The sequence below is a fragment of the Pelophylax lessonae genome (genome assembly GCF_965119305.1).
Source record: "Pelophylax lessonae genome assembly, chromosome: 4".
Lineage (NCBI taxonomy): Eukaryota > Metazoa > Chordata > Amphibia > Anura > Ranidae > Pelophylax > Pelophylax lessonae.
The window spans coordinates 191,184,103-191,203,187 of NC_138771.1; the positions used below are offsets into that span (position 1 = coordinate 191,184,103).

A 19,085-nucleotide genomic window follows, 5' to 3' on the forward strand; every position below is an offset into this window, starting at 1 on the left:
TTTAGGGGTGGTTTTATCTAAGTATTGAAAGCAGGGCTGTAAGAACTACCGCTCAAGATTTCCTTGGTTGGGACAGCAGAATATGGCTGTATTGCCGTTATTATATAAACGTCGGTTCAGTACCGCATATAAGTGGAAACAGTGCTCCGATGGCTAAAAGCCATTTCTTCACCCCTGTGTGGTGAATGCTTTATTATGTACCTTTCTGCCGATCTGTAGGTCAGTGCGTCTGCTTCCGCTGTCCGCTCTCGTGCTGTCATCAGTCTCCGCTCTTCCTCGTGGTTCCTGGCGTCCGATGCTTGCTTGGAGCGATGAGGGGGTGTGCCGCCAGGCTAACTTGCGTAGCTTCGTCTGGACGTCGTAGGCCACGGGTCAAACAGCAAACAGGTGATGCGCGCTGCATTAATCGCGCGTTAAAAAAATTATCGCCGTTAAAATGAATCTGAGTTAATGCGTTATTAACGCGCTAATTTTGACAGCACTAATATATATATATATATATATATATATATATATATCTATTAACAAAATTGAAAATCATACAATGCAGGATAGGATCCATCTATTTTCTGGGTTCTATAACATCATGGCAAGGCACATATTATGTGAACAAAGGTCTGCATACCTGGAAGAGACGTGGTCTGGAAGCTGCAATGTTACTCTTTTCCACACTGAGCTGTTAACAGAGTTGTAAATTGTGGCTTCATGAAATTGAAATGGGGAGCACCCAATGGTGTTTGAGGAGGAAGGTAGGCATTGTGTCTGAACCAGCTGCCATGAATCTGTCCTGTTAAAAACAGTAAAGTGAGAGGTCATCTAATGAAGCAATTGCAGTATGTAATTTACAGTAAGGTTAGAGATGATATGCTTGGAACCTGTATGCTATAAGAAGTTGTCCTACTTTGCTTTATATTAAAATAAATCTGTTTTAATGAAAGTTGTTGTCATGGTCATAATCATTATAACATATCGCACAAGCTATAATTTCCATAGTACATTGCTATTTGAAATGAAACTGTTGCTAGTTGTATCTTACCTTGCATCCTTTGTGTACTCCAGCAGTACAGAGTGACGATCAATGCATATATTCGCTTCACAACCAACCACAATCTGAAATGGAAGGTTGGCAGTTTAATGAATACAGAGACAATACACATTGTTGAAAATTATTGAAATAGACACTATGGAGACATGGGAAATAGAACCTTTCTATTGAAAGATACAGCATAAGAATCATGAAGTGCCATAGCATAATCTATGAGTATTGTAGTTTATTAGTAGATGCTTTTTTATCATAGATGGAGCTAAAATGCTCCTTGGTCATTCAGATACATTCTAGGGGTCAGGCTGGAAAGGAGTTCTTAGGCCATCTAATATAGAGGTAAGTGACACCATGGGAGGTAGCTGCACACAAATCCCTATGACAGGATGAAGCATGCTGTGAGACTGGTTGTGAGCAGTGGGCTGCAGAGACTCTCTTGTCCTCTACATGTGGATACTTCTTACTTCTAAGAGCAGAGACTGGATGGATGAAGGCAAACACTGTGCTGTAGCCCAAGCAAGCAGATTAAAAGATTTGTGCCAGTATGCCAAGCCAAACTGTGCCTCTTTATATCACCCTAAGCAATAAAGATATTACTGATCAAAATAAATTGTGAAATGACATTGACAGCAACGGATCATGGTGTCACTGGTGTCACCAGTGGTAGAGTTTGGCTCTCACCAAGATGCAGACTTAAACGTATACAGTCTTCACTAACTCCCCAGCAAAAAGGGTTAAAGCTTCTCAGTTCTTACGTTGTGGCATTAGGTATTGCCCTTCTGTTGACAGTTGACAGCAGGTGAATCCCAAAATGATATAGCAAATATGCAATCTGGACAGCAGCTAACAGACAACTGAAGATATTATTAGGGGACATGCAAGGGCCAGAATAATAAATAGGAAGATAACAATTTCCTGGTAAAATGGTGTGATAATCATATATGAATGCTCACTTGATGATTTAACAGTTTTTTATTATCCCAATACAAATAAAGCTCTCTAAAATCAGGAGTTTTGGTTAAATGCTATTTACACACCAGACCCTAAAATATTGTTCCACACATCACACCTTACATAAAGTCTCTGCTGAAAAAATGGGACTTACTGTAAAATCCATTTCTCTGATGTTCAGTGACTGACACAGCTTCTGATCTCCATAACCGTTGGGTTATACTGCCCCCTACAAGAGTAGGGCACTAGGCAGAAAATAAATTTGTCTACGCCTACAGGCAGTCCAAGGGGGTATACTCCCTTTTTCTGCAAAAGGCACTCAGTTACAAGCAGTGTCAGAAGAATTACAACTCCACAGAGGGGTGGGTGCTGTATCTGTCCATGAACATCAGAGAAATTGATTTTACGGTAAGTCAAAATCCCATTTTCTCTTTCGTTCATTGACGGACACAGCTTCTGATCTCCATAACCGGTGGGAAGTCCCAAAGCAGTGTTAAACATGAGGGGTGGGAACAGTAAAAAGATTCCCAAGGCTAAACAGTAGCTAACCAGGCAACAGGAGCTCAACCAAAACAACTGGTGCCCACCTGAAAAAAACAATACACCCTCGAAGAGGATCAGGTCCTCTAAACAGCAGCCTGCAAAACCTTGTGGCCAAAAGAAGCATCCACAGATGCCAACACATCCGTTTTATAAAACGTTGTGAAAGTGTGCACCAACGACCAGGTGGCCGCCTTGCAAACCTGCGTCACTGACGCCTGATGATGGAAGGCACAGGAGGCAATAAGCGCCTGAGTGGAGAGCGCCTTTACAGGGAAAGGAGGAACCTGACCCTTGATGGAATAGCTCTGCATTACTGATCCATCTGGAAATGGTCGCAGAGGAAGTGGACAACCCTTTTCAAGGCCCATCCATGAGCACAAATAGTGAGGCTGACTTCCTGAAAGACTCCGTGGCTGCCAAGTACACCCTTATTGCTTGGACCACATCCAAGGCATGCAAGGCAAATACCTTCAGATTTTTAGGCCTGGGACACAGGGAAGGCAACACAAGGTCTTCATTCAAATTAAAACCAGAGGCCACCTTTGGAAGGAACGATGTGCAGGGGCGAAGAACCACCTTATCTCTGTAAATCACCAGGTAAGGTGATTGACAGGATAATGCCGCCAGTTCCGACACCCAGCACGCAGAGGTGATAGCCACCAAAAAGTCCACCCACTGGGACAGCGTAAGCAGGGGAATCTCCCAAAGGTTCTCAAAGGGAGGCTTCTGGAGGACCCAAAGCACCACATTGAGGTCCCAAGGCTGCAATGGAGACCGCACTGGAGGAACCAAATGTCAGACACCCTGAAGAAAGGTACGCACCAGGGATTGTGTGGCCAAGGGTCATTGGAAGAAGACGTTGGTGGCACTCAAGGCCAATTTTTCTTCAACCCCCCCCCCGTTGAAGGCAGGTGAAACTCCGTGCCACCGAGAAGGAGCGAGGATGAACCTTAAGAGACTAACACCATGCAATGTACGTCTTCCACCCATGACAGTAGATCTTCCTAGAAGTAGATTTCCTAGCTTTTAACAGTGTAGGAATCACTGTCTCAGATAAACCTCTATCCTTCAGCACCTGGCGTTAAACAGCCAAGCCGTCAAAGCCAGCAACTGCAAAGCAGGATGAAAGATCGGTCCTTGGGACAGCAGATCCTCCCTGAGAGGAAGCTTCCGAGGAACGTTAGCGACCAGCCACACCAGATCGGTGCACTAAGCCCGGCGAGGCCAGTCCGGAGCCACTAAAATGACCGGAATCCCTTCTGCCTTGATCCTGCGTAGAAGTCTTGGCAGAACCTTTAGAGGAGGGAAGACGTAAATCAGACCATACTGACCCCACGGAGCCACCAGTGCATTTGTGGCATCTGCCAGAGAATCCCTTGACTGAGCAACAAACCTCTGCACCTTTCTGTTGAGCCGAGAAGCCAACAGATCCAACTCAGGGATGCCCTACAGGAGACACAACTGATGAAACACCTCCGGATTAAGGGACCACTCCCCTTGGTCCAACGCCTGCCAACTGAGGTAATCGGCCTGCCAGTTTTCCACCCCGGGAATGTGTACGGTGGAGAGGGCTGGAACGAACCGTTCTGCCCACCTTAGAATGTCGGCTACCTCCAGAGCCGCCAGGACACTTCCTGTGCTCCCTTGGTGATTGACAGTAGCCACGACCATGGCATTGTCTGATTGAATGCGCACTGGACAACCCTGAAGACGATCCATCCAATGGTCCAGACACAGTCTAATCGCTCGGAGTTTCAAGACATTGATCAGTAGTCTGGGCTCTTCCAGTGTCCAGATCCTCTGAGCAGAATGCTTGCCGAGGATGCCTCCACAGCCGGACAGGCTGGCATCCATGGTGACCACTGTCCAATACAAGGGGAGAAAGGATTTGCCCAGTCGAAGCACCGGAGAACGAAGGCACCATATCAGGGACTCCTTCATTCCCCGACTCAGTCGGATCTGATTGTCCAGAGACTGTGGAGCCTTGTCCCATTTGGCCAAAATCTCCCTTTGCAGGGACCTCGTATGGAACTGTGCAAAGGGAACCGCCTCGAAGGTAGACATCATCAGGCCCACCCGCATGCAAGTCTGAAGGGATGACCATCTGCTGGACAGCAGGAGATAAATTGCAATTTCTGGAGTTTGTCCAGAGAAAGGAGCACTCTGGCTAAGGCTGAGTCCAGAGTCAGGCCCAGATATTCCAGCTTTGTGGATGGAACCAGAGCAGACTTCTGAAAATTCAGAATCCAGCTAAACTCCTGCAGAGTTTGTATTGTAATCTCCAGGTTTTCCACCAGAGCAGTGGGAGACTCCGCTCGCAGAAGGAGATCATCTAAGTAGCCCAGTACCTTGATCCCCCGTTGGCGTAACAAAGCTAGCACCGGAGCTAACACTTTTTTGTAAAAACCCGAGAAACCCGAGAAGCAGAGGCGAGACCAAAGGGCAACTCCACCAACTGATAATGCTCCTCTCTCACGGCAAATTGGAGGAAGCACTGGTGACTGGCACATATTGGAATGTGAAGGTAGGCATTCTTGATGTCGATAGAGGCAAGGAAATCCCCCTGATGCAGGGGTGCCAAAACCGTGCGAATGGACTCCATTCTGAACTTCTGCACCCGCACAAAGCAGTTCAGCGCCTTGAGGTCCAGGATTGGACGGATTTTGCCTTTCTTCCTGGGAACTGTAAACAGGTTTAAGTAAAAATCCTAAAATTGTTCCGAAGTTGGAACCAGGACAATCACCCCCTGAAGTAACAGGTCTTGTCCTGCCCCAAACAGACCATGTAAGTGGCCAAGGGACAGGCACCAGTTGGAAGGAAAGAACCTTGCCAGGGGACAAGAGTGAAACTCGATCTTGTAGCCGGCCCGAATGACTTTGTGGACCCACTTGTCTTGCACCAGGGAAGTCCACGGGTCCGGAAACCAGCAAAGACGTCCCCCTACCCTCAATACGGGTGAGGGCACACCTTCATGCTGAAGGAACCTTGTCTGTGGGTCTGGAAAAGCCCGATCTCTGCTTGCCAGACTAGGGTTCGTGTCGATCCTCCAGAGGAGGCCCTGAAAGGTTTGAGCCCTTGTCAGTCGACCCTGAGGGACAAATAAACTTTTCATGAGCCGAGAAGGATTACCCATGTTTACAACGAGGTTCCTTGCCCTTAGTAGCCTGCTGAAGAAATGTACTCTTCCCCCTGTGAGACCTTTAATGATGTCATCTAGAGTAGCTCCAAACAGGCGATCTCCTTTAAAGGGAAGATCAGTCAAGGCCTTTTTAGAAATCTGGTCCGCAGACCAGCATTTGAGCCAAAAGACATGCCGAAGGACCACTGCCGAAACAGAGAGCCGAGCCACTAGGGGAGCCGCATCCAAAGAAGCATCACAGATAAACTGCAGCCCCTAGACCAGCTGGTCTGCCAACTCAGCAAAGACAGGGGGAAGCTGTTCTCCCTCCAGGTCACAACGTAAAAGCTTAGCCCACTCGGTCAGAGTTTGTGACACTAGGGCAATGGTGAGGACCTGTCTCAGTGCCGAACCAACTAGAGTGTACATATTACGGGCCACAGCCTCTGCCTTCCTCTCAGCCAGATTCTGTCAGTCCGGGGACTCTGCAACTGGAATCATGGTTGCCTTGTTCAATGTGGAAACCGGAGGGTCCACCGTCGGTAGAACAGTCCACTTCTTAATAAGGGACATCCAGAGAAGCAAAGGTGCCGCTCCTTAATAAGCCATCCAGAGTGGCAAATGTGTTTCCTTTCCCTTCCTGTTTTGACAGAATTGTTACTAAAAAATGGGGACTACCAAAGCCTCCCCTTAGGGTCCCTAAGCAATTTTCTAGGCGTTACCCCTATGAGGAATAGGGGTAATGCCTAGAAAATCGCTTAGGGACCCCAAGGGGAGGCTTTGGTCGTCCCCACTCTTTAGTGACAATTCTGTCAAAATAGGTGGGGAAAGGAAACACCTTTGCCGCTCTGGATGGCTTGTGAGTGTAAAAGGGACACGGCCTCCATCACAGCTGCAGCTGCGTCCTCCATCTTCAAGGATTTCACGCACAGTACAATACAATCATACAATCAGTGTGTCCACCAGCGCCTTTTTGTGCACAGTTGCAGATGTGGAGAAATCCTCCTCACTATCAGAGGATTCCAGGAGTATGGTTGCAGACCCAGCAGGGTGACCCACGCCCGATGTGGCCGAATCAGATTCAGGATCTGATGAGACAGATGAGGCAGGGGAAGGCGGGGGGTGCTTTTTGCTAGCCCATCGCCTGAAAGCCACCTCCTCCCAGGACACAAAGGACTCCAGGACCGCCGTCAGTGCATCTATTGATGGTTGGGATCCAGGGGGCCCCACAGCCTCAGAGAGGGGATCAGGTGGGAAGATGTGCTCCAAAGACTCCATGAGTCACCAGGGGGACCCCACAAAAAGTGTAAAACACTGCAAGGGACAACCCCCACCATGCTGGCAGCACCACCTGGCCGCCAGGCACAAAGCACCAAGCGAACCTCAGCAGAGAGGGAGAGAACCCCACCAGACTCCCCACCCAGCAGAAACAGGCACCTGCAGCCACCAGGATATTCTGCATTCCCCATGCAGCGATCAGGAAGTGAAAGGATGCAGGAGTCAGCACCAGGGGATGAGGAGGGGCTCCCACCACCAAAATTTCCACCCACAGGGCGCCACTGTCATGGCCGACACTATTTGCAATGGCAAACCACAGCAAAATGGCCGCCGGGCTACACAAACATGCCCGCCATGCATAGAAACTCACAGGCTACAACAAAATGGCAGCCACGCAATGCACCATGAGGCTTCCCGGGACCCAGGAGGGAACTCAGGCCTCAAGGACAGAACCAGGCAGGACAGGGGGCCCTGGCAGGAGCCCCCACCAGGTACAACCCCCCCGGAGCTGAGGTCTGCGTGCGCTCGCTGGCTAGACTGGGGTGACCACTGGATTCAGATTATCCAGCCCGTCGCCCAGTCTGGCAGTTGATGGTAGCTCTCCCAGGAAAAAATCAGGAGAAAAAATAAATTTCTATTTAAAAAGAAAAAAATTGCCAGAACCAGAGATCCCAGCAATGAACTGACTAGGCAGAAAAAGTGCCTATAGCAGAGAGTGGGAGTATACCAGCTGGGACTGCCCATAGGTGTAGCCAGACTTTTTTTCTGCCCAGTGTCCTACTCCTGTAGGGGGCAGTACAACCCAACGGTTATGGAGATCAGAAGCTGTGTCCATCAATGAACGAAAGAGAAAAACAAGCTATAGATCAGAATTTGCCTTTACTTGCACATTTAGTTCCTATATAAACTATTTGTGAATCCACATAGGTAACTTATTTCCTTTATCTTTGCTGCCAGAACAACACTGAGGAAATTTCACAAAATTTCCTGTCCAAGGGATGCAATTAGAAGTTCGAGGATAATTCCTAAAGTGAGGAAAATTCTACTCTTAGACAGTTGGCTCCATTGGAAGATTTCCCCCAGCCTTTTGTTCTGGGGACAACTCTAAAATTTTGCATTCCCTTCTTTCCGAGTGACAAAGGTCTATAGTACAAATAGAATGGTGAATCTCCCCAATGGGGATGCAGACAGTGCTAAAAACCTGACAGAAGGTCTAACCATAGAGATATACTTTAATATGTTGGTATTATCAGCCAGGAACATGTATTAATACAATTTCTACTACTTCCTAAAACAGACTAAGCTTTAGCAATGGTTGGAAAACAGTCAAAATTAAATGTAGTAGGTGTTTGATAAATTTATAATAAACAAAGGAAAGTACGCAGAGAAATCACAGCAAAAAGGCAATGTAAAAACCAATGCACTAAATTTTGCAAATCAGGTGGAAAGAATTTAATTAAAATTTGTTTCTAGCATTCAGATAAGAAACAGAAGTCTCAGTTGCATATATTTTTCAATTCAAGTGAAATCCCAAAGCCACATCAAAATGCCTCTGAATAGGATAGTCCTACTCTATACTGTATGTGTGCTCACTCAAACTGGGACTGCCTTTTCAAATCATGTCCAATCAACTGAATTTACCACAGGTGGACTTCAATCAAGTTGTTGAAACATCTCAAGGATGACCAGTGGAAACAGGATGCACCTGAGCTCAATTTTGAGTGTCATGGCAAAGGCTGTGAATACTTATGTAGGTATGATTTTTTTTTGTTTTTTATTTTTAATAAATTTGCAAAGATTTCAAACAAACTTCTTTTAAGTTGTCATTATGGGGTATTGTTTGTAGAATTTTGAGGAAAACAATGAATTTATTCTTTTTTTGGAAAAAGGCTGTGACATAACAAAATGTGGAAAAAACTAAGCGCTGTGAATACTTTACGCATGCACTTTATCTACCACAGTATCTGTCTGTCTATCTACAGTATATCATATCTACCGTATCTATCTACAGTATATCATATCTACCGTATCTATCTACAGTATATTTCATATCTATCTATCTATCTATCTATCTATCTATCTATCTATCTATCTATCTATCTATCTATCTATCTATCTATCTATCTATCTATCTATCTATCTATCTATCTATCTATCTATCTATCTATCTATCTATCTATCTATCTATCTATCTATCTATCTATCATTGCAAGCTACATTCTTGCTTTTAGTGTATTCTTTGCTGGCTGTCAGGAAAGAATACTGGGCAATGTTTGTACATGTCAAGCGTTTTAAAAAGCATATGTCTAATAACAAAAACAACTATATCTTATTAAAGCGGAGTTCCACCTAAAACAAAAAAAATTACATAAAAATACCCCGGGACAGTCAGGGCTAGTGCATTCCACAATGGATAGCCTCTGAACTGTCCCAGGTTGCACTTACCTTTTAGAAGAAATACTTACCTTGAAAAATGTCTTGTCCATCGCTGCCATCTCAGGTGTGGGCAGCTGAAGCCAGTGCGATCCTCTTCTGCGTCCTCTTCCGTCCTCTTCGGTCCCACGATGCACTGCACCGGCCCGCCGTCACTTCCGGGGATGCAGCGTCATCCCTGCACAGCTTCTGGGCATGCCCAGAAGCTGTTTAGCAAGGTATGACACGCCTGCACCGGAACTGACGTCGGGGCCGGTGCAGGCGCATTGATTCCTGGGAGCGATGATGTTCAGCTCCCAGGAATCATTGCAAGCCAGGAAGTGACGGCGGCGTCCGTGGCCGCAGAGGGAGGAAGAGGAAGTAAGGTAAGTATATTTTCTTCTAAAACAAAGTAAGTGAAAAAAAAAATTGCGATTATCCATTTGTTTTTCAGGTGACCCGGAGCAAGAAGATGGACCAAAGTTCAATTTTAGGGTGGAACTCCACTATAAACGAATTGCAAATAAAATGTTTACCTTGAATTGTATCATATAGCCAGGCTGTATAATGAGCTCCCTTGAGGAAAGTATATTGTGTGTTCTGTCTTTCTTCTTGTTAGGCCAGTATAGGTGAAAAGATGGGTTGCCACAGAAGCCAGCAGTTCTCACAGCATTGGGATAAAAACTCCAATGTTCATCATGGGATGTACCTTCTAGAGAGAAAAAGTATCAGTGGCTTTTTGATACACTAATTACCCAATGAAACATAATACAACCACACACAAACGTAATAATTGAAAATGTAACTAAAGCATGAAAACTTCAGTGATAGGTGGTAAAATGCTTATAGACATATTATGTCATCTTTTCAGTACAAGTTAGACATTGGAAACAAACTTCTGATTAGTTGCTACATTGGAACACACTTTCTTCCCTTTCCTCTTGAAGGTCTTAATTGCTTGTCAGCTTATAATACCACTCAGTGTCTTGACAGCTACTACTAGATGCAAGTAATATACATAATTTAAAGATAAGCAGAGGGAAAATGGTAGTTATGGGTAAGATGTACTTTTGTGGGTTTTTTCCTTTCAATTTTGTTTTATATGAAGAGTTTCAAGTAATACTCATTACATTTCCAATGCAAATTTTACCAGATACATAATAATCAGCAGCTTTGTTGAAAAACAAAAGCTCAGATTAGCCTCTAACATGGATCAAAGAGTTCATAAACATTTAGGCAAAGTAAAGCACAATAAAAAAAAAAAATTGGGTTGCATTGCATAATTTATAATTAGAGATTAGTGACAAACATACCATCATCAAATGTGTCTACAAGCTGGCTGGGGTTGATCTCAGCTCCTCCAATTAATATGTTATCAAGAGCCCACTGTGCACGGTCAGGGCTGGGTACCACAAAACTGTTACTAATGGTAAAGGGCTGCCACCAGCGCAGACGGGTTGTGTTCGTCTGGGCATGCTCTGGTAGTAGGATGTAATCGTATCTGATGTCCATGTACTTTTGGTAGTCCATCTCATGCAGCAATGTCCAAGAGACACCTAATGAAATAGAAGTGTTGGCTAAAATTTTATTAAGTTCCTTTTTGCATATATTGTGCTTCAGAAGTGGAACAAAGCTATGAACGTATGTGTGCATACCACAGAACATAATAAAGATTTGCTCTAAAAAGATGTGACAATCATGACTTATCTTCATGCCATATTAGAATGCCTTAACAAATTTTGTGAGGAATTTAAGTGGCAGACATCTAAAAAATCAGTTACCACATATTGCGCATAATACAGTATGTAAACTACTGCATTAGTATGAATGAACACAATAACTTAAACATTGACCACACCCTCCTCCCCCTGCAATTGATATCAATACACAAACACCCTCCCTTTCCTTTCCCCTCAATTCTATAGTTCTTTCCTTTCTCCTCCTTTGTTTTCCTTCTCCCCTTTTCTGTTTTGAATTCTTGTCATTGCTTATTAAGTTTCTTCCTATCCCCTCCTTTTGTCCTAGTTTGTCATACCTTGATGGAGGACTTTTCAAGGGTCTGCCTATATCATATCATTACATTCATTAATCTACATTCAGACATGTATTTTATACCATTTTATAAGCTTTTTCACTAACTTTTTGCTTACGTACTCCTATTTCCTATTTTCTTAATATAGAACCTTGCTCCTTCACTATAATCTGGTCTATTATTTTTCTTTAAGATTGATTTGTATTTATTGTTAATTCTTTGTTTTTGGAAAACTAAATAAAATTCTTTGTAATACATTATGAATTAACTAATGACTTAATTGGAGTTGTCCATGTATTGCTAATTAACTCTGAAAACGTTGATGAAGATTATATCTTTCAACAGCTTACTCCCTATCTACACAAAATGTAGACATCTAGAATTGGGCCTCTCCATGTCAACAGTTTTAATATATCGGAGTTCATTGGTATTGATATTTTACTTTTATAATAACAAAGATACACAATAAGATCAGATCCGTATGTGTACAAAGAATATTTAGCAATTATTTTGATATTAGATGCAGAAGATTAGGAAATATATTTCCTATATTTAACAACTGTTTGATTCAGTTATACATGTTACATTACATCTTCCTAACATAGGGTTCTGTTATTCATGTGGAAAAAAATAGGCATGTATTGGCAAGAAGAGTTATTACACTATGGGGTTGATTTACTAAAACTGGAGAGTGCAAAATTGGGCTGGAGAGTGCAAAATCTGTAGCTCTGCATAGAAACCAACTGGCTTCCAGGTTTTTTTTTTCAAAGTTTGAATGAATAGGCTGAAGTTAGAAGATGCATCCGATTTTGCACTCTCCAGTTTTAGTAAATCAACCCCTGTATATCTTGCTTAAGATTTGTTAAATTTTTGATCCTAAATGTTTTTTGTTTGGTATCAGTTGTAAACATTGGGGTGGATTTACTAAAACTGGAGAGTGCAAAATCTGGTGCAGTTCTGCATGGTAGCCAATCAGCTTCTAACTTCAGCTTGTTCAATTAAGCTTTGAGAAAAAAAAACTGGAAGCTGGTTGGTTTCTATGCAGAGCTACACAAGTGTTTGCATTCCCCAGTTTTAGTAAATCAACCCCATTGTGCCTACAAAAAGATTTTCTTCAAATATCTGTAACACCTTGTTCTAAAGACACACTTTTGCTCTCTCAGAGTACCACTTCAATCTACCCCCTAGAAAACCTTCTATGGCATTCTCAACAATTTAATATAGTTCACCAACATTTACTCCTTGCTGCAAGTGTTTGGCCAACAACCTTCCCCACTTTCAAAGCCAAATAGACATAAAAACTCTGGATGATTACAGCTAGAGAGAAATAACTTGAACCTGGTTCACTGATGCCATCAGTGCTCATTACATTAAAATTTGTACACAGTCTTTACTACACCTCTGCCAAGCACAAACTAAATATAGAAAACTGCGACCAAACACAATGTCCATGCTGTCATAATGTCATGTAAAACATATTCTGATCATGTGTATCGGGATGAGACTACTGCACAAAGGTACACACAATTCTACAACAGAAACTGGACTTCACAGCTCTAAGACTTCAATGGTACTTTTTCTAGGTGCTCTTGAATCTTTTATCTTAGGTTCTCTCAGAGGAGCCATGTTCAGATTGTTATGTTTCTTTGCATGCACATTTTTATTGTTCCACTGTAAGTATCCGCCCACCACTAAACTGGTTGATGAATCGCTTTAAACTCATCTTTGAGGCAAGAGCATTCCTAGCCAAATTTACCAAAATCTGGGAGCTTTAGCTAGAACTGGCCAATAGTGAGGCTTTATTACTATTCAAATCAGTGGAACTGCAATTATAATAAATGTCTTATACTTGTAACACTGTCTGTAATGGGGCACAGGAAAGATCACGAGTGTGAATGCTGTATGAGTGAATGTGGGGTTGATTTGCTAAAGTGAAGAGTTCAAAAATCTGGGGCAGCTCTTTATAGAAACCAACCAGCTTCCAGATTTTTTCGTCAAAGCCTAATTGAACAAGCTGAGGTTGGAAGCTGATTGGCCACCATGCACAGCTTCACCAGATTTTGCACTCTCCAGTTTAGTGTTGTTTTTTAACCTTGTATTACTATGGAAAACCAAAAATAAACACCTTTTAAAAAATATTTTTGTGCTGACTATTGGCTCATTTTGTGTGTTTTGAAATTGCAGAACCTAATCCACTAATTACCTGATTACCAAAAAAAAAGCACAAGTTATAAATGTTGAAAAAAAATGTCATAATCTTTAGTCAAACCTACTAATGTTGACTTCTGCAGTGTTTTCATTTACATTCTGCTTACTAGCACATGCGTAGTATATGGTACAATCAAGGCATGCCTCTGGATGGCTGTCATAATGACTGATGTGCATACATCAGCATGCATTTCAAGGCTTTCAATCCTAACTAATCCACTATGTAGCTTATGTCATTGTAGCACTATGTAGCGTTTATGCATTTAATGGTGTTTATGCAGACTCTTCCATTAACAACTATCCTTCCCTCCCTTTATACCTGGGTGCTAGGCTTAATCCTGGACTCTGACCTCTCCTTTCAGCCCACATCCAATCATTGTCTAAATCTTGGCACCTTCATCTCTACACCATTTTCAAAATATTCCCCTTCCTAATTGGAACCACCAAGCTACTAAATCACACCTTTACTACTTCTAATACCTGCTCATTAGCCTACCTCTACACAGGCTTTTCCCTCATTCATTCTATCATGAATGCTGCTGGCAGGCTCATCCACCTTACCACCTGCTCAGTGTCTGCCACCCCTCTCTGTCAATCAATCCACTGGCTTCTGTTCACCAAACTAATAGAATTCAAAATAAACAACTTACAAAAGGTTTGCCCCCAGATACATCAACAACCGCATCTCAAAACATCAATCAACGTGTTCTATTCACTCCTTGCAAGACCTCCTACTGTCTGGGGTTGCATCAAGAACTTCTCCAGAGTCTCTCCAATGAACTGGAACTACTTATCCAAACATGTATGGCTAGCTCCTACTCTATCTGCTTGATCCTTGAAAACTCATCTAAGTAAGCCTTTTCTGCCTCTAGCTAACAACAGATTTTTACTTTCTAGAACAATTTATATCCACACAGTTACTAACTTTTGTTTCACTTGGCTTTCTCTTTTAGGTTGTAACCGCTCCTGTGCAGGGCCCCCCTAACCCTCTTGTCTTAAACTGTATTGCAACTGTACTATCTTCCTTTATTTTGTAGAAAACTATACAAATCCTGTATAATAATAATACTAATAATAATGTTACTTTGTTATAAACATTTTAAAATTTGTAAATAAAATTATTATAAACTTCCACCAACATACCTCCATCAATAGAATAATCTAGAAGAACACCTTCTTTCCTGCATGTGGGCCTATGGCAAGCTGTAATGTTTTCACTTCCAATTCTTGCCCAGTATTGCACAAACCTAACAAAAATTAAGTGTACAGTCAAAATACTTGCTATTTTTTTTACAATAAAGTTTTTAATAAGGTTGTTTTATATAAAAAAAAAAGTCAATCCACATATTGAACAGACCATAGACATATTTGTGGTGTTCTGTAATGCTCCCATGAACAGAATCACAACGTAGTGAGATAATGTAATATAACCTACTTTGCTCCTCTCAGATCTAGGTCCTGAGTGATTGTTTGACGTACTGCGCCTGAGCCAAAGTAAAGGGCGGTATCCTCAGCTAGGATGCCACAATCTATACATGTCTTCCCTCCTTCCATGGACAACCATGAATCAGGTTTTAGTTCCTCATTGTCAAATCGCTCTTTCAGGAAGGTCTACAAAACAGGGCATTCATTTTATTTGTAATGTTTACAGTAAACCTATATTCACTCAAATAATACATTTAAACAGATCATTAAAAAAAGGTGCCAGGAAAATATTAATTTCTCTTTTCATTTTCTCAATATACAATATTCAGTATAGGAAATGCTATACTGATCCAGACCTTGGGCAGCAGGTTGCAGGCATTACACACTGACCACATTCTTACCAGAGCTGGTGTTACACGTTAAAGTAGCATTAAAACCTTAGTGTTTTCTAAACTAATATTCCAATCTGTCAAAATAAAAAATCCCTAGTACATGTTGTAGTTCCTATATGTGCTTACATTTTAGACCTCATTTACACAGACGCTGGGAACTGTACACGAGTGTATTTTTGTGCCCTGAAGTCACAGGAATACACTCCTTCTTGACAGTGTATGGCCTTCTATGGAACTGTGAACAAGGTCTTAAAAACTTCACAAGCACGGGTCATGATCCGTATGTGCAGCTTCCCCAAAATTAGTGTTTCATATTGGTTTTGAGGAGGTGGGTGCGGGGGATTGGTTTGCAACCTCAGGCTTCAAAGCTACATGTTTGTGTTGATGTACATAGCTTCTGACTAGGAGCACACACAAGGATGGCTCTATAGGGCCCTATTAGGGAAAATGAGCCACCCTGAAGCATTGGCCCTGAGTGCCACAGCTGCATCCAGAGGATAGGACAACTGCAATACTGACAAAAGCAGCATACACCTCTACAACTCAATATCACTTTAAGCAAAATCTATCGTATGAACTTATATTTAGGATACCAGTGGACAGTCACAAAGTATTATTACTGGGCTGCATTTATTATTATTAGTGCTAAATAATATGATTTTATCATAATCAAGGATGTCAGAAATATTAAGAACTGTGTGATGAGCACACCCCTGCTTTCCAGGCACCATTACTTTAGTCTAATAAGAGGGTCACTAATTCATATTTGACAAATGTCTCTTTTCTCCTTGGAGTGGGGCATGTTGAGAAAAGGGCAATTTTTTTTTAGAATGAATGTATTTACCACTTGATAGGGACCTTCAGCTTGTGGACATAAATATACAAAAACCAGAAGGGCCTATTCACCCTTAAGCACTGCTTTGCAGTGTGTTAATGAACATAAATAGTGTGGCTTGTTAACATGCTATGCATTAGGACAGCCCATCCATTTTCAATGGCCTACCAATGCACCATAAATAGGCCAAAAGCAGGCATGCACCATTTTTCTGTGCCAGCGCAATTTAATACATTATTGTGATGTGCTGCAGTGCGGGTCCTTTGCCTGTTTATGGTTTTGTTTTCCAAGTAACATGAAAGGCCCCCTATCGGGGTACAACCATTTTGGTAACTCAAGTTTCAGTGCACATTACTACAACACATACAGTACATGTGAATGGACCCTCTATGTTACAGAGGTGTGAATTATTAATAGTTAAATACTGCATGTCAAAGCATAGCTAGGCAAAAAATAATATGATAGTGTGTATTAGTACAAACCTTTAATGGATGTGACAGGTAACAGTTTGGTCCAGTGTATCCTGGATCACAGATACACTGCTCTTTCAAGCAATCACCATGGCCATTACAGTTGTCCAGGCAGCCAGGTCCAATGTAGAAATTGTCAATCCCCCATTGAATATCTGAATATTTTTGGTAAAACCGAAACCTGACAGGGCTATAGAAAACAACTGAGTTATACCTGGCAAATCACAAATCTCTGTAAATAAATGACTTTTAGCTGGAAAAGATGAAGCTAAAAACTTGGTTGCTAATGTGAAATCAAGGGGTACTAGGAATCAAATAACATTTTAATATCTTTGCTTTAGAGAATCCTAAAACACCATTATTATTTCCAACTAAAAATGAGTTACTTGTCAATGATTTATTATGTTCTTTGTCAAAAAAGACATTTGCTATCCAGAAGCAGCATTGATACATAACACGCAGTCTTTTCACTTTCAATGTTTTTTTTTTTTTTTTAAATTCATTTTTATTAGAAGTCTTTTACAGTTTACAAGTTATATAGAGTCAACTATTGATGTTTTCTACCATTGGAAAGTTTACAATGAGATAAGAATATTTGTAGAATACTCTGCACTCATCTTTATCTGTTGTAATTTTCACAAACATGATAACTGGTATAGGGAGGATGCGTGACCTGAACTGCAACTAAAGTAAAAGTAGAGAAGGAAATAGAAGAAGAGGGAAGGAAAGGTGCCTGGGGCCCGGTGTGTTTCTGTTCACTGGTTCAGGTGCAATTCAGATCCAAATTTCTGCCTAAATTCACACCTGAACCAGACCAAAAAAACACAAAGGACCCTTTTGCAATCTGTTCTGCGGCTGTCCCGGACCTGTGTGAACTGGCTCTATTGAGAGCCGGTCACACTCGCCTGTCATGCAAATTAAATGCGGTGAAATGGGACCCAGGGAAGAGCTGGGATGTTCACATGTAAACATATGGCTTTGGGTTCCCCGCAATGGGCTTCTTCAGTGGCTAAGAGGGATATTATGAGTATATTAGAGTAATTTATGTTACCTTGAATTATTTAAGGAAATTGCAAACACCTAGCCCTCTGTGGTGTTTATGTATGTGCATTGTGTGTTTAGTGATGCTGGGTTTCTTTTTGGACGATATAAATGGCATAATACAGTTTTGGTATGATTTGAGTTTAAAGGTTGGGTTGGGAGTGGGAAGAGTACAAAACAGATAGAGGAGTTTTGGCAGAACAGTTATTTTGATAGTATTACTTTTCCTTATCTAGGACAGTGTATTTTGACCAAACAGATATTAGGTTTTGAAGGTTTCAGAAAGTTGGAATATACCGTAATGTGCTGAGTATTAGGTTTGAAAACTGAGCCAGATATATCCCCAGGTATTCGACATGGGAGACTGGCAATTAAAATTCTGTTTGAGTATAGTGACTACCCTATCAGGAAAAAATATATTGAGAACAGACAATTTGTTTTTATTAACAGTCAGACAGGTTATTTTAGAAAATTTGCTAACAGAGAATAGGTTCCAAAGCGTAACCATCGGTTGAGTTATAGTCAAAAGTAAATCATAATTTAAGAGGGCGAGGCTGATGGATGGCAGGGTCAGCTCTGATGAGAAGGGCCACTAGCCCCAAGGCTAAACTAAATAGGATGGGGGATAGAGGGCAGCCTTTTCGGGAAAAAGGGTTGGAATAACAGTTAAGATATCCTATGTTTTTGCAGTGGGTTGATTATACAATGGTTTTATCCAGGAGTGTGACTGGAAAAAGCAGTCATTTTAGGAGATTAAGATTTTAAGATTGAGCAATCACTTTGACAGTTTAGGGTCGGACCCTCTGCTATTTTAAAACATGCAAAACAATTGATCTAATTAAACAAAGTGGTACACAAATGCCAGTTTAAAACTGGGTCTCAGTAATTCAAATGTGTCAAGCCCAACCGGTTTGTTACATTCTAGTAACTGGACTTCAATTGTAACTTTTTCAATGCAGAATAAAAAATAAAAGACAGTTCACTGATTGTCGTGTAAAGCATACTGTTCCTATTTCACTGTGCTACATGAGATGCAATGTATTTCTACATACTTACTTTCCAATCAGATTGTCAGGAAGAGGGTAGATTACTCGCTTCCATCCTTTAGTGGCAAAGAATACAGATGGCTGTGAAACACCCCCAGAACATTTAGGATCAGCAGGTAGACACTGTGGAACCACATAACTCCAGCTCACACCAAAGTCAGTGGAGTACTGCACATGCACATTGTTTTGCACATTCTTCTCAGAGTTCTTACAGCCAACGGCTATCTATACCGTAAAAGTAAAAAAGAAACAATGAATCAATACATAAAATAAAATTGCAGGAACTCATAGC

The 19,085-nt window shown here is 41.8% G+C and overlaps 1 protein-coding gene across 3 annotated transcripts in view; it reads right to left on the reverse strand.

The window, feature by feature from the left end:
- The window catches only part of RELN (reelin), a 782,434-nt gene that overhangs the window by 40,522 nt on the left and 722,827 nt on the right, over window positions 1-19,085 (reverse strand). For 2 of the 3 annotated variants that reach the window (XM_082254411.1, XM_082254409.1), the window contains 8 exons: window positions 18,804-19,018; window positions 16,719-16,896; window positions 15,020-15,195; window positions 14,728-14,831; window positions 10,658-10,900; window positions 9,881-10,056; window positions 1,037-1,110; window positions 626-787 (listed from right to left, as the gene is read on the reverse strand). In XM_082254411.1, the coding sequence (XP_082110537.1) occupies window positions 626-787; window positions 1,037-1,110; window positions 9,881-10,056; window positions 10,658-10,900; window positions 14,728-14,831; window positions 15,020-15,195; window positions 16,719-16,896; window positions 18,804-19,018 (1,328 nt within the window). The remainder of the gene's footprint in view (window positions 1-625; window positions 788-1,036; window positions 1,111-9,880; window positions 10,057-10,657; window positions 10,901-14,727; window positions 14,832-15,019; window positions 15,196-16,718; window positions 16,897-18,803; window positions 19,019-19,085) is intronic. The other variant, XM_082254410.1, reaches the window with a different exon arrangement.